At 51.3% G+C, this 23981-nt stretch overlaps 2 protein-coding genes across 2 annotated transcripts; one reads left to right on the plus strand and one right to left on the minus strand.

The window, feature by feature from the left end:
- Positions 1-257: 257 nt before the first annotated feature.
- Positions 258-2796, minus strand: CCDC87 (coiled-coil domain containing 87; the record flags this gene model as incomplete). The annotated part of the gene is given in 2 exon segments (XM_082845797.1): positions 258-278; positions 280-2796. Coding segments are annotated over 2 exon segments (2538 nt in total).
- A 201-nt stretch (positions 2797-2997) lies between these two features.
- CCS (copper chaperone for superoxide dismutase) lies at positions 2998-16325 on the plus strand. Its single transcript, XM_082844337.1, has 8 exons — positions 2998-3096; positions 3415-3487; positions 10073-10210; positions 10415-10592; positions 11182-11242; positions 15716-15793; positions 15865-15968; positions 16050-16325. Exons 1-8 carry the CDS (start codon positions 3058-3060, stop codon positions 16201-16203), a joined length of 825 nt encoding a protein of 274 aa, XP_082700463.1. The 5' UTR covers positions 2998-3057; the 3' UTR covers positions 16204-16325.
- Positions 16326-23981: the final 7656 nt, after the last annotated feature.

The raw sequence follows: 23981 nt of genomic DNA on the forward strand, positions 1-23981 counted from the left end.
GTGCTGTTCATGGCTTGACAGAAATGGGACTAGTGGGCTTGTGGATTTTTTTATGAGAACTTCATGGTCAAAATAAAGTGCTAATTTCAGTCTCCTGGTAGTTGGAAGCACAGTTTTCCTGAACCCCGCACTCCCAGATATTTCTTCTTTCAAAGCAGTCCAGAGGTCTGGGTGAGCTGCTGGGTGTATGGGGGTGAGGGAGGGACCTGAGGGCACTTGGCCTGGTCAAAGAGTAATGGGAGTATTCCCAGGGGCTATTAAAGGCTGGCTGCTGAGCTGCCTGGACAGGGCTGACTGATGGGAGGCCCTCTTGGCCCAGACCAGGTGGTGGACCCGCCGCCACTGCTGCAGCCAGTAGAGCATCTCCACTTTGTCATGCTTCATCTTGTCCAGGTAGCGCCGCCCCTTGAAGGTCACTGGCTCACCAAAGACTAACTCGATCTCCTCCAGGAGGGGAACCAAAGGAGCCTCCACTAGACCGAGCCTCTTATGGAGATGGTTGCGGATCTGATTCTCCTCCAGGAAGCGACTCAGGCCCATGTCGGTCTTGTGGAAGAAGCGGTTAGGGTCGGAGGCTTGTCGCTCAAACCACTCCAGTTTCCCCAGCAATACCTCCCGCAGCTGAATGGGCTGCAAGGCCTGCTCCCAGGCACTCACCAGTGACGGCAGCTGCCTCAGGCGGGCATTGGAGCTGTACTTGATGGCCATGTCCAGCCGGTCTTTGTCAGGGACCTCAAGCATGGACCACAGCTGCTCCAGACGCTTCTGTAGGCTCAGGATTTTGTGAGAGTCTTCCAGGAGGCTGTTGTTCTCAGTTCCCAGCCTGTGCTCCAGCACCGTGTCCCAATCCCACTCTCCTGGCACAAAGTCTGGCTCGTCGTCTTCTAGCAAGGGAGGTGGGTGCTGAATCTTTAGGGACTCTTTGACAGGGGCCACGATCTCCACAGGAACCTCCTCTTCATACATTTGGAAGATGACATGGAGGAAGTCTGTCTCCTGGGTGGTGAGGTACTTGAAGTAGTCACCCACAGACAAAGTCGTTTTCCACCAGTTCAGCCATGAGGCCTTGTTTGACCACTTCTCCCAGCTTTTACGTGCTTGGAGTGATGTGAAGGAGGACATCTTATCAGGGTTGGACTGTAAAGGGTTAGCTCTCAGGGAAGAAAGTCCAGCCAGCTTGGTGTTGATGATACGATGCTGTTTTTCTTGGCGTAGAAAGGCTGAGGATAGGAAGGCCGACCAGTCTTTATTGGCTGCAGGCTCAACCAGGGGCCCCTGGTCAAAAGAGAAGTGGTCCTTAGAGACATGGCTCATCAGCTCCTTGTACACCTCCCTGATGCTACTGCCCAAAGTGCAATCAGTATCCATTTCCTCGATAAGTTTGGGTTCCAGTTCACCAGCCAGGTGGTTGTATAGGACTCCGGCCCCCTCAACGTGGAAGGAATCCAAAAAGTTTCTTGCTGAGACCTGTACAGCAGCTGCCTGGACCACCTGATTTCTTAGCTTCAAAGTAACAGTCACTGGCTGTGGTTCAAGTGGATGGGATCTGGGGGACTGGGGGCTCCACTGCTCTGAGGCTTCCTTCTCCTCAAGGCCCTTCAACATTCTCTGCAGCTCTTCCATGTGATGTGCTGCAGCTGGGCGGTAGGTCAGGGCCCCCAAGAGTGGGGGCAGGCCCGAGTCCAGCGGTGAGTAGTGAGACCACCCCAATTGCATGTTCTTCATCCTCTGCTTCAGGTCCTCAGCCACAGTGTCCCCTGCCAGCTCTGGTTTGCTCTCTGCAACCAGGACCAGTGGGGTTAAGGGGCGAGGAGAGAATGGAGGAAGGCCCAACTCATCTGCTAGTTTCCAGCCCTCACGCAGAGAGGGCATGGACTGGCCCCTCTGGAGCTGGGAGGAGAGGGGCAAGTGGGAGGTGGGGGGAACCTGGCTGGGGGTAGCCACAGAGGACCCAGGCAGTGAGGCAATCTGTGAACTGAAGTTGCTTTCTCTCCCCTTTTGCATGGTGGACAGCCAGCGGAGAGGCTTCTTCTTCAGCTGGGAAATGGACTTCCATTCCTTCACTGGGTCCGGTTCAGGCTCACTGACAAGCTCTCGCGGGCGGCTGAGTTGGATGAGGTAGTTCAGGCTGAGGTTGGAATATGGCACTTGGGCAAAGCCAGTGCTGTAATGCCACGGGATAGGGCAGAGCCTGAAAGCCGCAGTGGGGCCGAGGGGGCGCAGTCTGGGCACGCAGACTTGGACCTGCCCTTCCTTCAGCAGGGCGCGGAAGTCGGCGAGCAGGCCACGGTAGACCTCGGGACCGGTGAGGAAGACTGTGCAGTCCCTGGCGAGGCTGGCGGCCAACCGGGTGAGCGTGGCTGATTCGGTGAAGACAGCTGCGGGGGTCGACATGATCTTCTGAAGGTGCAGGTAGCGTACGAAGAGCTGCTCGCTGCTGAGCAGCACGTAGACCAGGAGCCGCTCCCGCAGCCTCTGATTGTTCAAGTAGCTCAGACCAGGTTCGGTGGGGGGCTCCTGCCAGCTGCACTTTAGCTCATCCAGGATGACCTCGGTGAAACGGAGTCGTACCTTGCGAGGCGCGCGCGCCTCCAGCCCGCTGTTGGCCAGCCGCTCCGCTACCTGGCGGCGGAGCGACGCCACCGTCAGCCGTGAGACCGGTAGGGGCAGCAGCATCAGGACCTCCTGCGAGAGGCGCTTCTGAGACTCTGTGCGCGTCGTCGTGCGGGGGAAGAGCGACAGCGGACGCAGCAACCGGTGGTAAAACCGCTGGAACTCGGGCTTATACGGCTCCATCTTAGACCAGGCGACGCTGGCGGCGCCGGCGGCGCCGGCGGTTACTGAGGCAACGAGGGGCCGGACGGCCCAAGTGCGCCTGCGCAGCCCTTGCCCGCTACAGTGTGGACGTGGGTGGGTGGGATGCAGAGCCTTGCGTGCGCTCGCAGCGGGAGGCGGGGCAAGGAGTGGCTTCCGGGGCTCCGCCTCTCCCGACGCGTCTCAGGGTTGGCGCCACAGGACCTGGACAGTTCGGGTCGTCCGGTGGTGACTGCGTTCGGGATGGCATCGGACTCGGGGGACCGCGGGACTACCTGCACGGTAAGGGTCGAGGCCTCGTGTGGGAGCCTCGCAGGGGCGAGAGCCTCGGCCCCTGGGGTCATCGTTAACTTGAGAATGGGGGAAGGAGCGTACACCTGGGTTGGGGCCTGGGATCCAGGCTGGAATGTGAGAGTAGCAGGGCCCTTGGCGTTAATGTTGAGGGGTGTTGCTCTTGGAATGATCGTGAGTGATAATGAAGGCGCTTGAGGAGGGGTCACGTGGGGCGTTACTCCAGGCCTTTGGGGGTGGTCGCAGGGAAGGTAGTGAAACAGGGTCACGCAAGAAGGTTCCCTAGCTCTCATCGGCCCGTCCTTGCAGCTGGAGTTCGCGGTGCAGATGACCTGTCAGAGCTGCGTGGACGCGGTGCGCACGTCCCTGCAAGGGATAGCAGGTAAGAACCTGCTTAACCAGATTAACTTTTCAGTGTGCAGTCAGGAGGCCTCTGGGAGGGGCAGGCAAATCTCTTAGACCAACCCTACTCCCATTTACAGATGCAGAAATTGAGACCTGGCGAGAGGAAGGAATGTTCTCAGAGTCACACAGGGACCCAGAGGCGGAGTCTAGAGTGCAGGTCTCAGGCCTGCCCTGCCAGATTCTTCTACTGGCTCTGCCTGCTCTTCTGGTGTCTTAAACCTCCAGTGCCTGGAGGTGAGGAGGGAGGCAGAGCGTAGTCCCTCCCTACAGGGGTTTTCCCTGGCACACAGGCAGTTCTTGCTTGAGAAACAAAATAATCTTGACAAAGCAAACAGCAGCCCTAGCCATGTTCCATCTTAGGCGGCCCTGATTCTTTTTTTTTTTATTTTGGCTGCTTTAGGTCTTCATTGCTGCGCTTTCTCTAGTTGCGGCGAGCGGGGGAGGTGCACGGGCTTATTGCCGTGGCTTTTCTTGTTGCGGAGCACGGGCTGGAGGGCGCGGGCTTCAGTAGTTGTGGCACGTGGGCTCAGTAGTTGTGGCGCACAGGCTTAGTTGCTCCGCGGCATGTGGGATCTTCCCGGACCAAGGATTGAACCCATGTCCCCTGCATTGGCAGGCAGATTCTTAACTACTGCACCATCAGGGAAGTCCGGCCCTGATTCTTAAAAGCCAGCTAGCCGGTCTGGAGGTGACCAGGCACAATCGGAAAGATCTGAGAAGGCAGAGCCACCAGCATGGCCATGGGAACTGCCTGTCTTTGATTCTGTCAAATGTTTATCCAATCATTCAGGTATAGACCAGACACTGGGGGCTTTTTAGGGAAAAGTGTTCACAAATGTTTCAGGCACAGCCTCTGCCCTCAGGTAACATGAGCACACAAGCATTGGGCTGGGAAGAGCAGTTCTTGGAGGAGCTGCCATGTGATGGCTTCTGAAACTGGGACATTGGTGACACTTGGCTCTGTATAAGGCAGCAGTGTGTCCTAGGTCTTCGGGGTATGTGCTCTAGAGTCAGACTGTTTGGGTTCAAATCCCCCCTTTGCCACTTAATGGCACTAAGACCTCATGCATGTTACTTTTTGTGTCTGTTTCTTCGGTGTTTAAATGGGCAAGGTAATGGAAGCTACCCCAGAGGTTCATTGTGAAGAGTAAATTAGTTAATACATGTAAAAGCACTTTAGAAAGGTCTTTGGCATGTAGTGAGAGCCCACTAAATCTTAGGAATTATGAGAGGCAGGGCTTATAGGTGGTAAGCTGGTTGGGCAGAGGCATGAGGGGACAAAACTTTTTTTTTTTTTTTTGGCCGCACCATGCGTCATGTGGGATCTTAGTTCCCCCACCAGGTATCGAACCTGTGCCCCCTGCAGTGGCAGCGCAGAGTCTTAACCACTGGACCGCCAGGGAAGTCCCTGATCTTTTTTAAGTTGTTCAAACTGGCTTATTTAGGGGTTCCATTTTCACTCCTCAATAGATTTTATGTATTTCTCATATGCTTCCTCACCCATTAGTTCATCTAGTTCTGAGGTGTTCCTAAATGTCATCTTGATCAGCCAACCATCTTCATAACAACATTTGTGGACAAGTCCTGGATTTTCTGCAAGAGCTTCATTCATTTCAGTTACTTCTCCTGATAGAGGAAACTAGAGTTCACTAGCAGCTCTCACACTTTCCAAAGCACCAAACTGCTCTTGTTGGTTCAGTTTTGTCCCAACTTCAGGCAGACTACAGTAAACAACATCTCCCAAAGCGTCCTGTGCAAAATTGTTGATTCCCACTGTTCCAACACCATTTCACTTTGTTAGCCATTCATGTTTGCCCATGAATCTCATGCATGGAGAGCAGAGCGGGGCTGGTGCGCAGCAGCCAGGCAGCACCTGCCCTCAGCCCCCAGAGCGCTTGGTGCTGGCTTCCAGTGCCATGTTTGCAGAGGGGGACAGATCCGAAAGCTGGGTTTGCTTTGACTATGTGTTTGGGAATGAGGGGTGAGTGTCTGAGAAAACTGAGCCATTCCACTGAGAGTGGAGTGTTCTGACCAAAGCTTCCCAAAGCTGTTGGACTCTACCTCCTGTAAAACATTCTTACTGGGAGAGCAGACAGCTGGACTTCTGTTGGACATAGGGCAGTTTTTAGCCCTCTGCAGGTTTCTTAGAGACCAGATAAAGACTTCTGGTGACTACATTGTCTGGTCCGGGTAACTGGAAGCAGCTTGGCTTTCTCATGGGCTGGCTTCCCAGATGCAGAGAGGGAGACAGAAAGAGTGATCGGGTGATTTGCCCTCTCCAGGAGGCCTGGGCTTTGGGGAAGAAGGCTCTGCTCTCCTCCTAGGGGTAAGTGGGAGGACCTCCCAGCCCAAGGCTCACTTCCTTGAACTCTTATCACCCACCCTAGAGTCCCCTACGGCCTTATCTTTTCTCCCTCTCTGGGCTCTGAGCTAAACAGGTACTACTGGCCAGGCCACACTCTACACCAGCCAAACCGAACTGCTGCTCAGCTGGGGAGCCAGCCTTCTTGGTTCAGACTCAGGTCAAGGTTTTGGGAATTGCAGTCACAAGGAGCTTCCCACTGGGGCCCTCCCACTTTCAGTGCAGAGAAGCAGCTCTTCTTAGGAGACCCCAGAGCAGCAACCCACCTGTGCCAAAGCCAGTCCATCAGAAAGTCTTGTCTGCTGTGTCTAAAACTCTTTTTCTGTACTTTGGGCTTCACACCAAACCAGACCACCTCACCTCACCACAACCCACACGAGAACCTCATCTTTGGGCTCTCTGTTGCCCTTTCCGATAGGTTCTTCACATAGAAACCAGAGTGATTTTTTTCCTTTTTTATTTTCAATTTTTATTTTATTTTTTGGCTGCACCGCGTGGCTCGTGGGATCTTGGTTCCCCAACCCGCTGGTCGAACCTGCACCCTTGGCAGTGAAAGCCTAACCACTGGACCGCCAGGAAATTGCTAAGAATGATTTTTTAAATCATACATCAGATGTTGTCACTGCTCTGCTTAAAATCCTGTGAAAGCCCTAATATTTAAGAGCTTCCCATAGGCCAGGCACTGTTCTAAGTGCTCTATATGAGATAACTCGTTTAGGCCTTCAGTAGCCTGCTGAAGTACGTCGTATTGTTATCTCCATTTGTAGAGGAAGAAACTGAAAAGAAAACAGAAAGGTTGAGTAAGCTAAGGCCACACAGCTAGTAGGTGGCAGACTCAGACTTTAAACTCCAGAGCCCACACCCTCAACCACTGTACTCTGTGGCCTCTGCCAATGGCCTCCCCTTGCATTAAAATTAAATTCCAGATTCTTTCCTGTTGCCTGCAGGGCTTTGTTTCATTGGTCTCCACTTACAACTTTGTATCTTATCCTTCTCTTTACTCCAGCTCCAGCCACTGGGCCTTTCTCTTCCTAGAACACATAGATGTTGTTCCTGCCTCAGGGTCTTTGCCCAAACTGTACCCTCTGCTGGAATGCTCTTCCCTGACTACATTCAGGCCTTTGCTTAAAGGCTCAGAGAAACTTTCCTTCACCAGCCTAAGTGGCTCACGCCCCGGTTGTTCCCCAATACCTGTTTCATTGAGCACACTTTGCCCTATCTGAATCTCCCTGTGCATGTGTTTGATATCCATATTCCTGTGCTGGAACACATGCTGCTTGATGGGGCAGAGACATCACCTGACTTGTTCCCTGCTGCGTCCCTACTGCCTGGAACGGGGCGCATGATAGGCACTTAGTGTACATTTGTTAAATGAATGAATAGGCAAGTGAATCCCTCACACTGCATGCTTACTTAAGCTCTGGGAGCCTCAGACAATCAATCCTTTGGGGCCCAGTCCTTCTTCCTGTGGGGCAAGGGGACCAAGCATCAGCTCTGGAGTTGGACAGGCTGCCTTCTGAGCTTTGCGATCTCGAGCCAGTTGAGAAGCCCTCCAGCCTCATTTCTTCACTTGCCAGAGGAGGACAGTATCACTGTCCTGATGTGTGTAAAGCTGAGCACACAGCCCTTGGCATTCCCTAGAGGCTCAGAGTTCCCTGCCGTCCTCCCTACCACTTTGGCATCCAGAGGCACCTCTGGGTGGACCTGGAGCTCCAAGGCTTCACGCTAGGTGGCCCAGGATGAGACATTGTGTTAAGTGACAGGCAGTTGGGTTATTTGGGGGGTTTTCTTCTGGCAGAATTGCCCGGTACTTGCCGGGAGGAGATGGGTGTGTCTGTCTGATTTCTGTTTACAAATTCGGCCCCTCCCCCAACAGTGTCACCAATGGGGCAGGGGATCTGTAGAAGCAAGACCGTGGGACCCTTTGTAACCACAGGCCAAACAGTCCTGCCTCTTGGGTGCTACCTCCTCCCAGTACCATCTCCCCGTTTTGCCTCGAGTTGGAAGGAATCTGAACAGCTGAGGTTCCTTGTGTGTGCCTCAGGGACTGTTATTCCCATCTCTGCCTGATGGTTAATCCAGGTGTAGTCTTGATTCTCCCACAGCCCATGAGCTCCCTCCGGACTAGGACTGGTGCTTTCCCTGACCCTGGCCTCCTCCAGGCCCAGCACACGTTTGTTGAACGAATACAGGGCGGGGGTGGTGGTGGGTGGGGGAACCAAGGATGAAGGGAATGCAGACAGTCAGTGCAGCCTTCAGTTCACACAGCATTGGCTCAGCAGAGGGACATGCCTCGCTTAACCTGTCTTCTGGGCTGCCCAGGGCTCCCGGTTCCCATGGGCTCTACCCTGCCAGAGCAACAGACACACTTACTAAGATCAGAGCAGAATGGCTGTAAGCTCCACAGGTGAGATCATCCCTCAGAGTTCCCAGCCATCCCCTGTGCTCTGGCTCAGGATTCAAGAGTTCTCTTAAAAGGCTTATGAGCCCTGAACATCTGAATGAAAGAGAAGCCCCTTCTCGTCCTTCTTTGAGGTGGCTCGATGGCCCTCAAAACTGAGCATGTGTCAGAATCGTCCCGCAGGTTGTGTATACACCAGGGTGGCTTCAGGGATTTGGAGGGCAGTTGAGACCCTCTGACTTTTGAACCTGACCCTTGTGGACCACACAGAGCTCCTGCCCACACAGAGGATTGTAATCGGTGCAGCATGAGTTACATAGGAGAAGTGGGAACTGCCACAGGAGGATGGAGGCGGGGCCGCCAAGCCAGCCTGGGGGCTGGAGCCGCTTCTCAGGGTGAGCAGTATTCAGGTGAAGTGCTCGGGCTCTGGAGCTAGGCTGCCTGGGATGAGTTCCAGTCCCACCATTCACTACAACGTGACTTGGAGCAAGTTGCTTAACTTCTCTATGCCTCAGTTTTCTCATCTGTAAAGTGGGGATAATAGTGCCCAACTCACAGGGTTACTGCATTAATACGGGTAAAGTACGAAAAAGCCCACAGTGCATGTTCAGTAAGTGTTAGCTTTCAGGATAGTGGCCCCCTCTTTTTTATGTGTGCCAGCTTTATTGAAATATTCATATATCATAAAATTCATCCATTAAAGTATACAATTCAGTGTTAGCTTTCAGGATAGTGGCCCCCTCTTTTTTATGTGTGCCAGCTTTATTGAAATATTCATATATCATAAAATTCATCCATTAAAGTATACAATTCAGTGGTTTTTAGTATATTCACAGAGTTGTGCAACCATTACCACTATCAGTTTTCTATTTCATCACCTTATGAAGAAAATTGTACCTTTTAGCTATCACCCTCCTACTCCCGTACCCACTAATCTACTTTCTGTCTCTATAGATTTACCTCTTCTGGGTATTTCATCCAGAATGACATCATCTAATATGTGCTCTTTGTGACTGGCTTTTACTTAGCATAATGTTTTTAAGGGTCATCCACATTGTAGCATGTATCAGTGCTGAATGCCTTTCTATGGCTGAATAGTATTCCATTGCATGGGTACACGTTTTGTTTATCCACTCATCATTTGATGGGCTTTGGGGCTGTTTTCACCTTTTGACTATCATGAGTAATGTGGCTATTGATAGCCCACTTTTATACAAACATTTTTTTTTTATTGTTTAATTTTTAAAAATTGAAGTATAGTTGATTTACAATGTTGTGCTGAAACATTTTTAAAAGAACTATCTGTGTTTCAAAAGTTATAAATAGGAGCTTCCCAGGTGGCGCAGTGGTTGAGAGTCCGCCTGCCGATGCAGGGGACACGGGTTCGTGCCCCGGTCCAGGAGGATCCCACATGCCGCGGAGCGGCTGGGCCCATGAGCCGTGGCCACTGAGCCTGCGCGTCCGGAGCCTGTGCTCCGCAACGGGAGAGGCCACAACAGTGAGAGGCCCGCGTACCGCACAAAAAAAAAAAAAAAAAGTTATAAATAATGCCTCGCATGAAATAAGAATTCACAACACTCCTGGGGGCAAGATGGCGTTATCCCCACTTTATTCATAAAGAAACAAACTCAGAGAGGTTAAGGGCCTTACACAGCTAGAAGGCAGCTTCAGAGCTTGCCTCCAACCATAGGAAGGCTGGTTAAGATGGGGATGGGGAATGGCCCCCTGATTCTCTCTTCCCTGCTCCCAGCACAGGGGTGCCAACCCTCTGCTGCCCACTGTCTCCTGTCTTCTCCCAGGTGTCCAGAGTGTGGAGGTGCAGTTGGAGAACCAGATGGTCCTGGTACAGACCACCCTGCCCAGCCAGAAGGTGCAGGCCCTTCTAGAAGGCACTGGGAGGCAGGCGGTACTCAAGGGCATGGGCAGTGGCCTGTTCCGTGAGTAACCTTGGCCTTGGCCTCTCTGAGAGGGAGGTGGCCTGGGTGTGGTACAGATCCAACCATGGCCTTTGGGGGCTCGGGTTGGCATGGCTTTAGGGACCCCGCGAAGTTATGGGGGCTCTCTCCACGTCATTTCCAAGTTGATAAATGGGTGGGGCTGGGTGAGGCGACGAGCCAGCCCTGGTGTTTAATACCCTACAGAGAATCTGGGGGCAGCAGTGGCCATTCTCGGGGGGCCTGGCCCTGTGCAGGGAGTGGTGCACTTCCTACAGCTGACCCCTGAGCGCTGCCTCATCGAGGGGACCATTGACGGCCTGCAGCCTGGGCTGCACGGACTGCACGTCCATGAGTTCGGAGACCTCACAAGGAACTGCAACAGGTGAATCCTCTGTAACCTCCCTGTAGCATCCTTATTGCCCCAGTTGTGCACCCACATAAGTGCAGGGGGCTGTGTTCAGCTTTTTACACACTCTTTCACGTTTGATCCTCACAAGTACCCTGGGAGGCATATACACAAAGGCCCAGTCTACAGATGAGAAAAGTGAGACTCAGAAAGGTTAAATGACTTGTCAAAGACCCTAGAGCATGTAAATGGTAGAGTGGGGATTTGAACCAAAATCTGACCTAGACACTCCTGCTCATAGCCACCTTACTGCCTCCGAGATGGAAGGTGACTCCTGGACACGGGAGAGTCAGGTCTCCATGTCATGGTGTTTGTCATGCTGTCATGCCATTAGTTGTTTACTCATCTGTGTCTCGCCTGGAAGCTTATTGAGGGCAGGTCCCATGACTGAGTCTTCTTAGTGCCCTCAACTCAGAGCCTGGCACAGAGTGGGCCTGTGTGTTGAGTGAGGGGATGAATGAATAAGTGAGTGAATGAATAAATGAAACAAATGTAAAGTAAGAGGATGGATCACCTGGCCTGTGAGCTATTGTTTCACTGCCCACCTGCTATCTTTCCTTCTTAGCTGTGGGGACCACTTTAACCCTGATGGAATGTCTCATGGGGGTCCCCAGGACTCTGACCGGGTAAGTGAAAGCCCAGAATCCTAACCACTAGGCCACCAGGGAACTCCCCGACCAGGTAAGTATTCTTTTTAGGCTGAGAGAGAACCCAAGGTCTCAGAGGCAGGGCACGCAGCTCTTGGGGCCTGAAAGTATGATTCCTTTTTGTTGGGGTCTTTTTCCCTCACTTTTTTGGTTCCATTTAGAAACATTTATTGACACTTTCTGTGTTGAAGGCCTGCTCCCTAAGACTCACAGTCTGGTGAGGGAGACACTGAGAACTCCTTGGTTGCAGTGCAGTGAGAGAATCCTTGCAGGAGCCTGCCGGAGGCCCTGGGAGCCCAGAGCAAGCTCCTGACCCAGCCCGAGGGGCACATGCAATGGGAGAAAGCTTCCTGGAGAAGGTGATGGTGTGGAAGTTAAAGGTTTTACCTAAACTAAAAAGGCCATCCCAGAACTTCTCTGGTGGTCCAGTGGTTAAGACTCCTCACTTCCACTGCGGAGGACATGGGTTCGATCCTTCATCGGGGAAGTTCCGCATGCCTCATGGTGTGGCCAAAAAAACAAAAACAAAACAAAACGCTGTCCCTGACGCTGCAGCTCCTGGCCCTGGAGTTTAATTTTACACCAGAGAATTGTTTCCCCATCAGCAGTGAGTCACATGCTGCCTTAATGATTCTTGCCTTATCTGAGTACTACTTGTTCTGTTAGTTACTCAATGTTTTTATTTAAATTGACTGATTTTCTTCCCCTTAGGTAAATTTAGTTATTTTTAACATTTTAATCTATCACTGAAGGTTTCAAACAAGTTCTAAAAGTGGAGAAACTAGAGTCCCGAACCCCATGTCCCTGTCACCCAGTTACCAACTCGTGGCCAGTCCTGCTTCATCTACACCCCTGGCCCTTCTCCACCATTGTTTTGAAGAAAATCAAGACATCATTCATGTAATTAAGGTAGATTTATTTTTAACAAGAAACTTGATATGGCCACAGAAAATAAGAAACCAGTACTTCTAGCCCCAAGAGGAGGATCATTGTGAAGATAAATCAGTGCAGACCTAAAACGTGTCATTAGGGTCCTGCTAGGGACTACGGCCTGCTTTACCGCTGTCAGGGTGATTAGTGAATGTCAGAGAGGCGTTAAAGATGTTTTAACACCAAGCTGACATTTCGTCCTGGATGTCGTGCCAGGAGGACGGCCTCCTCTCTCAGTGATGGGATGTTTCCTGACGCCCTGTCCACACACACCTGATTCCGTCTCCTCCGCCTGCGGTGCTATGTGTTCCCCTCCTCAGGGATTCAGAGGGGATCAGCCTCTGAGCCACACACCAGGCCACTTGCTCCTCCGCCCAGTCCTGGAAACGCCTCCCCCTCCTTAATCTTCCTACCGCAAAAGACCCCAACACCCGGCACGGCAAAAAGTGCCAGGTGTGAGCAGCAGACGTCCCAAAGGGAAACAAGATAAAGCAGAAGTGGCTCTTCTTGCTGCTTGCTTGTCAGCCCCGTCACACGGCCCCACCCACCCGTGTGCAGGGGAGGGCAAACAAATGAAAACATGGTGTGTGTTTCTTAATTCATGTAAGTGATTTTTGTTTTTTTGGACTTTTGACAGCTCTGTCACATTTCTAGTGATCAAAGTTTTTACTCCTCGCCCCCCGCCCCCTGGGGAGTGGGGGAAGCCTTTCTGTTGGGTCCATTGCATAGTGTCATACTTGCGTTCTGTGTGTCAGTTATCTATTGCCGAGAGTCAAATTACTCCAAACTTAGCGTTTTTTGTTTTTTGGTTTTTTGTATTTTTTTGCGGTACGTGGGCCTCTCACTGCTGTGGCCTCTCCCGCTGCGGAGCACAGGCTCCGGACGCGCAGGCTCAGCGGCCATGGCTCACGGGCCCAGCCGCTCCGCGGCATGTGGGATCTTCCCGGACCGGGACACGAACCCGCGTCCCCTGCGTCGGCAGGCGGACTCCCAACCACTGCGCCACCAGGGAAGCCCTTTGGGTTTTTTTTGGCCAAGCTGCTCGGCTTGTGCGGATATTAGCTCCCCAACCAGGGATCGAACCCACAGCAGTGAAAGCGCCAAGTCCTAACCACTGGACCACCAGGGAACTCCCAGGTTTAAAACAAACAACAAGCATTTGTCATCTCACAGTTTCTCTGGGGTAGGAATTCGGGTGCAGCTTAGCTGGGGACCTCTGTCTTCGGGTCTCTCAAGGCTTGATGTGGGGAGGACCCGCTTCCACACGAACTCATGTTGCTGTTGGCCGGCCTCAGGGCCTCCCTGGCTGTTGGCCAGAGACATCAGTCCTTTGCCAGGTGGGCCTCTCCCTAGGCCAGTGCACAGCACAGCAGCTGGCTGCCGTCAGAGCAAGTGAGAGAGAGAAGGCGTCCAAGACTGAAGCCACACTCCTTTTGTAACGTAAGCTTGGAGGTGACGCCAGGTCCAGCCCACCCTTGTGGTGGAGCACACAGGGTGTGAATCCAGGGGGTGCATCTTAGAGGCAGTCTTCCTCATTGAAGCCTTGAAAGGTGCTGAGCAGGAATCAGGCAGGTGAAGAAGGGAGTGTGGGAATGGAGGCTCAACAGGGGACGCCCCATAGACAAAGCCCTGGAGGCTTGAACCGGCAAGAAGGAGGTCTGGGAACTGGCAGCCCTATGCCTCTTAGGAAGTGGAGTCTCTGAAGGGCCGAAGACCCCCTCGTGACCTGTGCCTCGGCCTGGGCCCCTCCCGGGGAGGGCATCTGAAGGGGCTGGAGCCAGCTGCTGTCTTGTACCCAAGCCCTCGGTATAGGCAGAGGAAGACTTGAGCAAGAGCTACATGTCCCAGGAGCCATGATGACTGGCATGTTCCTTTTGGATTTCAGCGTCTGGTTTTGTCCAGACAGAAGTGAATTCAGTGTGGGGATTTATGTCCAAGCCTGGTTGTCCCTTTGCACATCTCCTAACTGGTTTCTAAGCTTCCTTCCCTTCTCTCCCCATCCACCTCCAGTCCTTTCCCTTCATGCACGGTATTAGAGGAATTGTTCCAAAGCATGGAGTGACAAGGTCACACCCCTGCCTGAAACCTTTCTTAACTCCCCAGTACCCAAGGGGACAGATCTCACGTGGCTACTCGGTGTGACGTTCAGTGCCACCTGGCCCAGTTCCACCCACCCGTGTGCAGGGGAGGGACGAGAAAGCCTGCGTCTCCTGACCCTCTGCTGCTGGATCAGCCTCTGAGCCACACACCAGGCCGCTTCCTCCTCCGCCCAGTCCTGGAAACGCCTCCCCCTCCTTAATCTTCCTACCGCAAAAGGCCCCAACACCCGGCACGGCAAAAAGTGCCAGGTGTGAGCAGCAGACGTCCCAAAGGGAAACAAGATAAAGCAGAAGTGGCTCTTCTTGCTGCTTGCTTGTCAGCCCCGTCACACAGTGACATGCTTTGTGACCCTGCTTTGCGGCAAGGCCATGTGTACCAGCCCATGTTGCCTCAGGCTCTTCTGCCCAAGTGTCAGGTTGGGGGCAATTTATTTGCACAGACAGACATGGGTCTCTGGGACTCATCAGTAGGGCCTTGTCACCAGGAAACACACTCACTATTGTGCTAACCCTGTTTTGTAATCACTAGTCTGTTCCATGTCTGTCTCCTCACCATGCTCTGAACCCCTTGAGGGGTGTTGACCACATATACACCATCACCTCCCACCCTGCCTGGCAGAGGGTATCTGATGTAGACGGAGCTCAGTAGCTGTGTTAGGACATTTTTTAAAAAATATATATATTTATTTATTTGGCTGCACCGGGTCTTAGTTGGGGCGTGCGGGATCTTTTTAGTTGCGGTGTGCAGGTGGCATGCGGGATCTTTAGCTGCGACATGCAGGATCTAGTTCCCTGACCAGGGATCAAACCCGGGCCTCCTGCATTGGGAGCGCAGAGTCTTAGCCACTGGACCAGCAGGGAAGTCCCAGGACATTTTTATTACCTTCAAGGGAGAAGGTGGGCAGAACCAGGTGTTGGGGGCAGGAGACGCCCTTTGCCCCTGTGTTTCTTCTTTTCCTGGAGGCCGGACGTCAGGGAAGGGATGCTGGCTGCCTCTGATGGTCAAGAAGCCAAGCTTGGCCAACTTAAGCCCAGGGGAACTGCAGACTACCAGGGGCTCACAGAGTCATCGGGAGGCTGGAGAAGTGGGCTTGGAAAAGAGCAGGAACCAGGCTAGATTCTGAGGCTTGGATGCAGACTGGGCAGCAGCCTTGTAGGAGAAGCAGCCTGGTCTAGTGACATGACTTCCTAGGGAGGGAGTCACTGGCCATTTTCAGCGTGCTGTCATTCAGCATGCCCAGAATTTTAGTTCCAGGGAGAGAGAGTCCAGTTTCCTTCCTTGTGTCCTGGGCCGTCCCTTCATCCTACCAGACTGGACCCATAGGAGGACACTGGTACTTTGAGGAAGGGGACCCAGATACTGGGAAGCCAGAAGTTAGCAGCCATGTCCCACGTGCCCTTTCCCCCCCGGGTCTCATTGCAGCACCGCGGAGACCTAGGGAACATCCACGCTGAAGCTGATGGCCGAGCCGTCTTCAGAATAGAGGATGAGAGGCTGAAGGTGAGGTGGAAAAGAAGGTGGGGACCTTTCCTAACAGGTCCACTGTCTGAGGTCTTTGTCTCCCCTCAAAGGTGTGTGATGTGATTGGCCGAAGCCTGGTCGTCGATGAGGGAGAAGACGACCTGGGTCGGGGTGGCCATCCCTTGTCCAGGATCACAGGGAACTCAGGAGAGGGGTGAGTGCTCTGCCCGCAGTGCCCGCGGAGACCGGGAGGGGCCAGGCAGGTGCTCATCTCAACCCCACTGCTCTTCCGCAGGTTGGCCTGTGGCATCATCGCACGCTCTGCTGGCCTTTTCCAGAACCCCAAGCAGATCTGCTCCTGCGACGGGCTCACCATCTGGGAGGAGCGAGGCCGGCCCATCGCTGGCGATGGGCGAAAGCAGCCCGCCAGTCCCCCCGCCCACCTCTGAGCACAGCCTCAACCTCGGGTCTGTCACTGTCCTCCCTGCTGAGCACTTCCAGAGGGAGGCCCTGCTCACCCAGTCCTAGGAGAACTAGTGTGTGGGGTGTGTAGGGGTTGCTGTGATCTTCCCTTGGCAAATTAAAATTTTATTTTCATATGGAACTTGGTGTTTTGTCCATGTCCTGTTGTCCCTTAATGGGCTTAATAACCACAGTCCCTCTGCCTCTGTCCTCCCTGTCGAGGGCCACCTCTTGGCTTTAGAGGCAAAGAAAACTGGATTCAAAACCACACAGTTCCTGAGGGCCGTATCCTTCTCCTCAGGGTCAGAGTGAAGGACCATAGCAGACATATTTCTGTTTGTGGCCTGTCCCCCTCCCTTCACTATGGCCAGTTGGAACCAAAATGGACACCTGACCCACACAGGGCCTTGCTTTCCCAGAGAAATCAAAGTGGATCCAGCTTTAGTTTCTCCCTGGGGTTGGATCTGTAACATGGGAATATGGGAGCTGTGGGTGGGCCTCTTCTCCCTGCATTATGGACCGAGTATCAGAAAAAGCCCATCGGCTGAGGAGGAAGAATGAGGCAGATGCACAGGGAGAACCTAAGAGTCGCAGGAGAATGCCAGATGCTCCGGAGTCCACACTCTGGGCCTTTCCTGAGGCCAGCGACCTCCTGACCTGGGAGTCAAGAGACCATCCCCCCACCAATGCATCATCACCCACTTTCTAAAAAAAATTAATGTGGCTTGAGTTGATTTCCTTACTCGCAAGTAAAAGACTCTTAATTAATTGAGTAAATAAAGTGTTTGGCACAGGGCCTGGCACAGGGTAAGTTAAGGGAGCAGGGCCTGTGATTCTGAGGCCAAATGCGGCCCCTGGAGGCAGACCCAGCCAGGCTCCCCTCTCACAGGGATGGCCGATGTCCAAGGACATCGAATTCCTTGGGGAATTGGGGCCGGGAATTCTGGGGCTTCGCAATCATCTGTTGTGCCCCCTGCCCCCACTGGACTGTGTCATGCTTGCTCATCCATGACGAAGCTGCTTTTGTGACGTGGTAGGCTGGCAGAGTGCAAACTTTGCCCCTTACACTGCCTGCTTGGAGCAAGGTGGGTGGATTAACAGCCAGCTGGCCTTGGCTTGAGGCACCTGGCTCTGCTCCTATTCCCCGGGCCCTGTCTGTTTCCCTCTCAAGACTGCTGGCTCTGCCTCTAGCCCTGCTCTTTTCTCGCCAAACCTATGCTGGTTGCTTTCCAGCTCCCCTTGGTTCCTGGGGAACCAAGTCCTTTTAAGCCTGGGGCCCGGACTGTGTTTCTCCACCTCAGAATCATTGCAGGAACTCGCCTTGGACTCTGCTCACAGCCAACTCCTGACCTCCTCTCACCTTCATTCTGGAATTCTAGCTGGATTTAACCCATTTATGGCTAAACCGCTCACCATCCTCTGCCACTCTTTTTCTACTCCTAAGGGATCAGTATTCCCATTAACTTTTCTCTCTTCTAAACGCTTAGCCGTGTGGTTTTCAAACTTGGTTTTTAAATCACAGAACACTGTTCAAATACCTTGAAACCCTATCTGTAAAGCAGAAGTGGAACTACAGCCAAAGATGCTTAGCTCTGACTAAGCTTCCCAAAAACCCTGGGGCTTCAGGGAGCACAGGTGGAAAATCTTTGCCAAATTCAGGCATTTTCGTGTTCTCTCTCAACTTCTGCCATGTCCACCAACCATCTGTACTATCATTTACCAAATACTATTCTGTAAATTAATTCACTTTTAAACTTACTTAAAAAGGAAAATTTAGGGCTTCCCTGGTGGCGCAGTAGTTGAGAGTCCACCTGCCGATTCAGGGGACACGGGTTTGTGCCCTGGCCCGGGAAGATCCCACATGCCGCAGAGCGGCTGGGCCCGTGAGCCATGGCCGCTGAGCTTGCGCTTCCAGAGCCTGTGCTCCGCAACAGGAGAGGCCAGAACAGTGAGAGGCCCGCGTACCACAAAAGGAAAAAAAAAAGAAAATTTAATCATATTAGCTAACACCTGTATAATGATGATTAAGTGCCAGACTCTATTCTGAACACTTCACGTGCAGTAATTCATTGAATCCTCATGACAATACTACAAGGTAGGTTCTGTTTTTGTTTTTGTTTTTTTCTTGGCCACGCCACGTGGCTCGTGGGATCTTAGTTGGCAGTGAAAGCTCGAGTCCTAACTACTGGACTGCCAGGGAATTCCCAGTAGGTTCTGTTATTATCCTATGTCACAGATGAGAAAAGTGGAACACAGGGTGATTATGTAACTTGCCCAAGATCACACAGCTAGTTACTTGGCCAAGTCTAGATTCAGACCCAGGTGGTCTGGTTCTAAGTCTATATTGGTTCTCAGTGTAAAGTATGGAAAGCAAGAGTCATTTGCCATAAGTAGAAGTTTTCAGGGACTTCCCTGGTGGTCCGGTGGTTAAGACTTGGTGCTTCCACTGCTGGGGGGGCAGGGGTTCGATCCCTGGTTGGGGAACTAAGATCCCACAAGCCGTACGGCTCAGCCAAAAAAAAAAGACAAAAAACTGTTCCACAAAATCATGTGTAACTCCAAGGATTTTTGCACTGTGCCTCAGGGAACCCAGATGCTTTCTTTTGCCCCCTGTTCTCTCAGCTGCCCTCATCTTTCCTCTGCCGCAGCTGCTTTCTCAGTGGCTGCCAGTGCCCAGCCTCATAATCCATGTCTTGGAAACCTCCTATCTCTTCTGCCCTCTTCCCCCTGGGTTTTCACCTTCCGGCATTGCATTCTCAGTTCTGCCTGGGGTTCCACATTGTGGGTTTGTAGAGCTGCTCCTTTTTCCCAAGCGGGAGATCTCCCCAGCTGAATCCTGGTAGAGGGGCCCAGTTGGAGTCACTCTTCAGAGCCGTGGCAGAGCCTCGGCTCAAGGACTCCTGGCCACAGGTGGGGTCCTTGGAAGAGGTGGGGGCCGTTATGCGAAGGTAAGTGAAATTCTGTCTTCTGAAAACCCTTCTCTCTGTTCCTCCTCTGTCTTCTCTGCTTTACCACTACCAGTGGCTCTCAAGTGGGGGCCCTTGTCATCCCTGACCAGAGGCTTGAGCAACACCTGGAAATGTTTGAAATGCAAACTCTGGAGCTTCACTCCAGACTTACTGAATCAGACACTTGGTGAGTGAAGCCTAGGAATCTGTTTTAAAAGCCTTTGGCGGGGTGGGGAGGGATAAACTGGGAGGTTGGGATTGACATATACACACTACTATATATAAAATAGAAAACTAATAAGGACCTACTGTATAGCACAGGGAACTCTACTCAGTGCTCTGTCATGACCTATATGGGAAAAGAATCTAAAAAAGAATGGATATATGTATAGGTATAACTGATTCACTTTGCTGTACAGCAGAAACTAATGCAACATTGTAAATCAAGTGTACTCCAATAAAAAAATTTTAAAAAAAAAGGCTTGTAGGTGATTTTGAGGCAAACTAAAGTTTGAGAACTACTAGTCTCATGTTTTAAAACTGGTTAGGGGGACTTCCCTGGTGACGCAGTGGTTAAGAATCCGCCTGCCAATGCAGGGGACACAGGTTCGAGCCCTGGTCTGGGAAGATCCCACATGCCGAGGAGCGACTAAGTCCATGGGCCACAACTACTGAGCCCGTGTGCCACAACTACTGAAGCCCGCACGCCTACAGCCCATGCTCTGCAACAAGAGAAGCCACTGTAATGAGAAGCCCACGCACCGCAACCAAGAGTAGCCCTCGCTCACCGTAACCAGAGAAAGCCGGTGGGCAGCAATGAAGACCCAACACGGCAAAAAAAAAAAAAAAACTAGTTAGGGACTTCCCTGGTGGTCCAGTGGTTAAGACTCCAGGCTTCCACTTCAGGGGGCACAAGTTCATTCCCTGGTTGGGGAACTAAGATCCCCCAAGCTGCGGGTCACGGCCAAAGAACAAAACAAAAAAAACAACAACAAAAAAACTGGAGCTATGTGTTTTAGGAGTAGAGTCAGGACTACCCTCCAGCCCCCAAAATCTTCCCCTCTAATTTAAATACATATATGTCACCTACTTCCAAAAAGGACTTGAGGTATATTAGCCAGAGACAGAGAGAGAGAGAGAGAGGAGATTATACCTAAAAACCCTGGTGATGGAAAGCACCATAACAGAGGGCTGAGCTTTAAGGCCAAGAGGAAAGTGCTCTGGGTTCCCTTGGTCTAATTGCCTAATAATACCGCTAAAAATTTCAGCAGGAGAGAATCCTGTCACTGTGTCTATGATGCATGTTAGTGGTATTGGTGCACCTGAAGAGACTGTGATTACTTCTTTTTTTAAAGTTACTGTGATAGGCTCATAATGCCTCCCCTACCACACACAAATTATCAGGTCCTAATCTCTGGAAGCTGTAAATATTACCTTATCTGGGAAAAAGGGTCTTGGCAGATATGATTGAGTTACAGATTTTTAGATGAGATTATCCTGGATTACCTCGATGGGCCCTAAATGCAAGCACAGGTATTCTTACAAGAAGAAGGCCCAGGAGGTCCCCCCCACAACCCCCAGCACCACGGGGCATACGGGATCTTAATTCCCCAACCAGGGATGAACTTGTGTCCCCTGCAGTGGAAGCATGGAGTCTTAACCACTGGACCGCCAGGGAAGTCCGGAAAGAAGTTTAATGATGTTGACCTTGGAGACTAGAGTGACGTGGCCACAAGCCTAGGGATGCCAGCGGCCACCAGAAGCTAGCTGGCAGGGACAGTTTATCTCTTAGAGTCTCTGGAGGGCACAAGGCCCTGCTGACACATTGATTTCAGCCCAGTGCTACTAATTTGGACTTCCAGCCTCCAGAACTGTGAGAGAATAACTTTCTGTTGTTTTAAGCCACCCAGGTTTTTGGTGATCTGTCACGGCAGCCACAGGAAACTAATACAGTTACTATTCAATTGTATTAAAGTAACATACTTAAAGCCTAGCTTTCCTTAAGGCTTTAACTTTACAACGTTTATTGTTCTATCTATAAATCTAGTAAGATAAGAGTTATTATCTTTACCTTTTCTTTGATAAACTCTGGTTGGCTACATTGGACTCCTTTAAATAATCATACCTATCTGCAACTTAAATTCCTTCAAACTTTAAAGAATTGTATTTGTATATTTAATATGTTTAATTTTCTTAAATACCACAGATTCCTAGCCTAAATGTCAACTTCTCAACATACTTCCTAAGTCTTTTTTTCTTTTAAAAATATTCTATTATGTGGGTCCCTATCCTTTTTTTTTTTTTTTTTTCCTTCGGTACGAGGGCCTCTCACTGTTGGGGCCTCTCCCACTGCGGAGCACAGGCTCCGGATGCGCAGGCTCAGTGGCCATGGCTCACGGGCCTAGCCGCTCCGCGGCATGTGGGATCCTCCCGGACCAGGGCACGAACCCGTGTCCCCTGCATCGGCAGGCGGACTCTCAACCACTGCGCCACCAGGGAAGCCCATCCCTATCCTTTTAAAAAAAAATAAATTTATTTACTTACTGACTTTTGGCTGCTTTGGGTCTTCATTGCTGCACGCAGGCTTTCTCTAGTTGTGGCAAGCGGGAGCTACCCTTCGCTGTAGTGCGCAGGCTTCCCATTGCAGTGGCTTCTCTCTTGTTGCTGAGCATGGGCTCTAGGTACATGGGCTTCAGTAGTTCTGGCTCACGGGCTTAGTTGCTCCGCGGCATGTGGGATCTTCCCGGACCAGGACTCGAACCTGTGTCCCCTGCATTGACAGATTCTTAACCATTGCACCATCAGGGAAGTCCCCCTGTTAAGTCTTATAAATACGTTGAAACTATTCTACGGCTGTTTACAAACTTTAAAAAAAAATTAACACATTTTAGCTAAAAATCGTGACCCTAAAGTCAATTTTTTTTTTTTTTTTTTTTTGCTTTACGTGGGCCTCTCACTGTTGTGGCCTCTCCCGTTGCGGAGCACAGCCTCCGGACGCGCAGGCTCAGCGGCCATGGCTCACGGGCCTAGCCGCTCCGCGGCATGTGGGATCTTCCCGGACCGGGTCACGAACCCATGTCCCCTGCATCGGCAGGCAGACTCTCAACCACTGCGCCACCAGAGAAGCCCCTAAAGTCAATTTTTGAAAGTGCTTTATTTTGAAATTATTTTAGATTAACAAAAAAAAGGTGCGATGTGGATAAATCTTGAAAACATTAAGCTAAGTGAAAGAAGCCAGACATGTGAGCCATATATTTGTATTGTTCCATTTGTATAAAATGTCTTGAATAGGCAAATCCAGAGCCAGAAAAATTAGTGGTCACCAGGGTATGAGTGAAGGGGAGAATGGGGAGTGACAGCTAATAAGTATAGGGTTTCTTTTTGGGGGTGATTAATTAAAATGTTCTGGAATTAGTGTGGTGATGGTTGCACCACCCTGTGAATATACTAAAACCACTGAGTTATACACTAAAGGGGTGAATTTTATGTTGTATGAATTATATCTCTTTTTTTTTGGCTGCGCTGCATGACTTGGATCTTAGTTCACTGAGCAGGGATTGAACCCTGGCCCTCAGCAGTGAAAGCGTGAAGCCCTAAGCACTGGACCGCCAGAGAATTCCCTATATCTCAATATTAAAAAATCATTTACATTAAAAAAGCAGTAGAGGACTTCCCTGGTGGTGCAGTGGTTAAGAATCCGCCTGCCAATGCAGGGGACACTGGTTTGAGCCCTGGTCTGGGAAGATCCCACATGCTGCGGAACAACTAAGCCCGTGCGCCACAACTGCTTAGCCTGCGCCCTAGAGCCCGCGAGCCACAGCTACTGAGCCCGTGTGCCACAACTACTGAAGCCCGTGCGCCTAGAGCCCGTGCTCCACAACAAGAGAAGCCACCGAGATGAGAAGCCAGTGCACCGCAACAGAGTAGCCCCTGCTCGCTGCAACTAGAGAAAACTCGCGTGCGGCAACGAAGACCCAACACCAAAAAATAAAGTACTTTGAAAATTAATAAATTTTTATTTATTTTATTTTTTAAAATTTATTTATTTATTTATTTGTTTTTGGCTGCATGGCTCACAGGCTCTAGAGCACAGGCTAAATAGCTGTGGCACATGGGCTCAGTTGCTCTGTGGAACGTGGGATCTTCCCAGACTAGGGCTTAACCCCGTGGCCCCTGCATTGGCAGGCGGATTCTTAACCACTGCGCCACCAGGGAAGTCCTAATTTTTTTTTTTCCTAAATTTTGATTTTTATCTAAGTAACATAGGTACACAACTTAAAAAGTCAAATAGTACTACTATGCTTATAACGAAAAAGAGCAATTTCTGTCCCATCTCTTCCTAAATCCACTTTCTAGAGGTAAGAGATTTCAACTCCTTTAGCCATTTCTTCTGGAATTTACCTCCATATTTTTAGACAACATGACTGTATTGCTTTTTTTTAAAAAAAAATTATTTATTTTTGGCTGCATTGGGTCTTCGTTGTTGCACGCGAGCTTTCTCTAGTTGCGGTAAGCGGGGGCTACTCTTCGTTGCGGTGCGTGGGCTTCTCTTATTGCAGAGCACGGGCTCTAGGCGCGCAGACTTCAGTAGTTGTGGCACACAGGCTCAGTAGTTGTGGCTCGTGGGCTCTAGAACGCAGGCTCAGTAGTTGTGGTACACGGGCTTAGTTGCTCCGTGGCATGTGGGATCTTCCCGGACCAGGGATCGAACCCGTGTCCTCTGCATAGGCAGGCGGATTCTTAACCTGCGCTACCAGGGAAGTCCCAGCTGTATTGCTTTTTCTTTTTTAAGGTGTGAAACTGGTCTTTTTAAAAAT

This window comes from Leucopleurus acutus, assembly GCF_964270905.1.
Source record: "Leucopleurus acutus genome assembly, chromosome: 8".
NCBI lineage: Eukaryota > Metazoa > Chordata > Mammalia > Artiodactyla > Delphinidae > Leucopleurus > Leucopleurus acutus.

Excerpts from the sequence above, each read along its gene's own strand:
- CCS (XM_082844337.1), top strand. The coding sequence starts at position 3,058 with ATGGCATCGGACTCGGGGGACCGCGGGACTACCTGCACG. Across the intron at positions 3,488-10,072 it reads GTCCCTGCAAGGGATAGCAG|GTGTCCAGAGTGTGGAGGTG; the intron begins GTAAGAACCTGC and ends GTCTTCTCCCAG. Across the intron at positions 11,243-15,715 it reads GTCCCCAGGACTCTGACCGG|CACCGCGGAGACCTAGGGAA; the intron begins GTAAGTGAAAGC and ends GTCTCATTGCAG.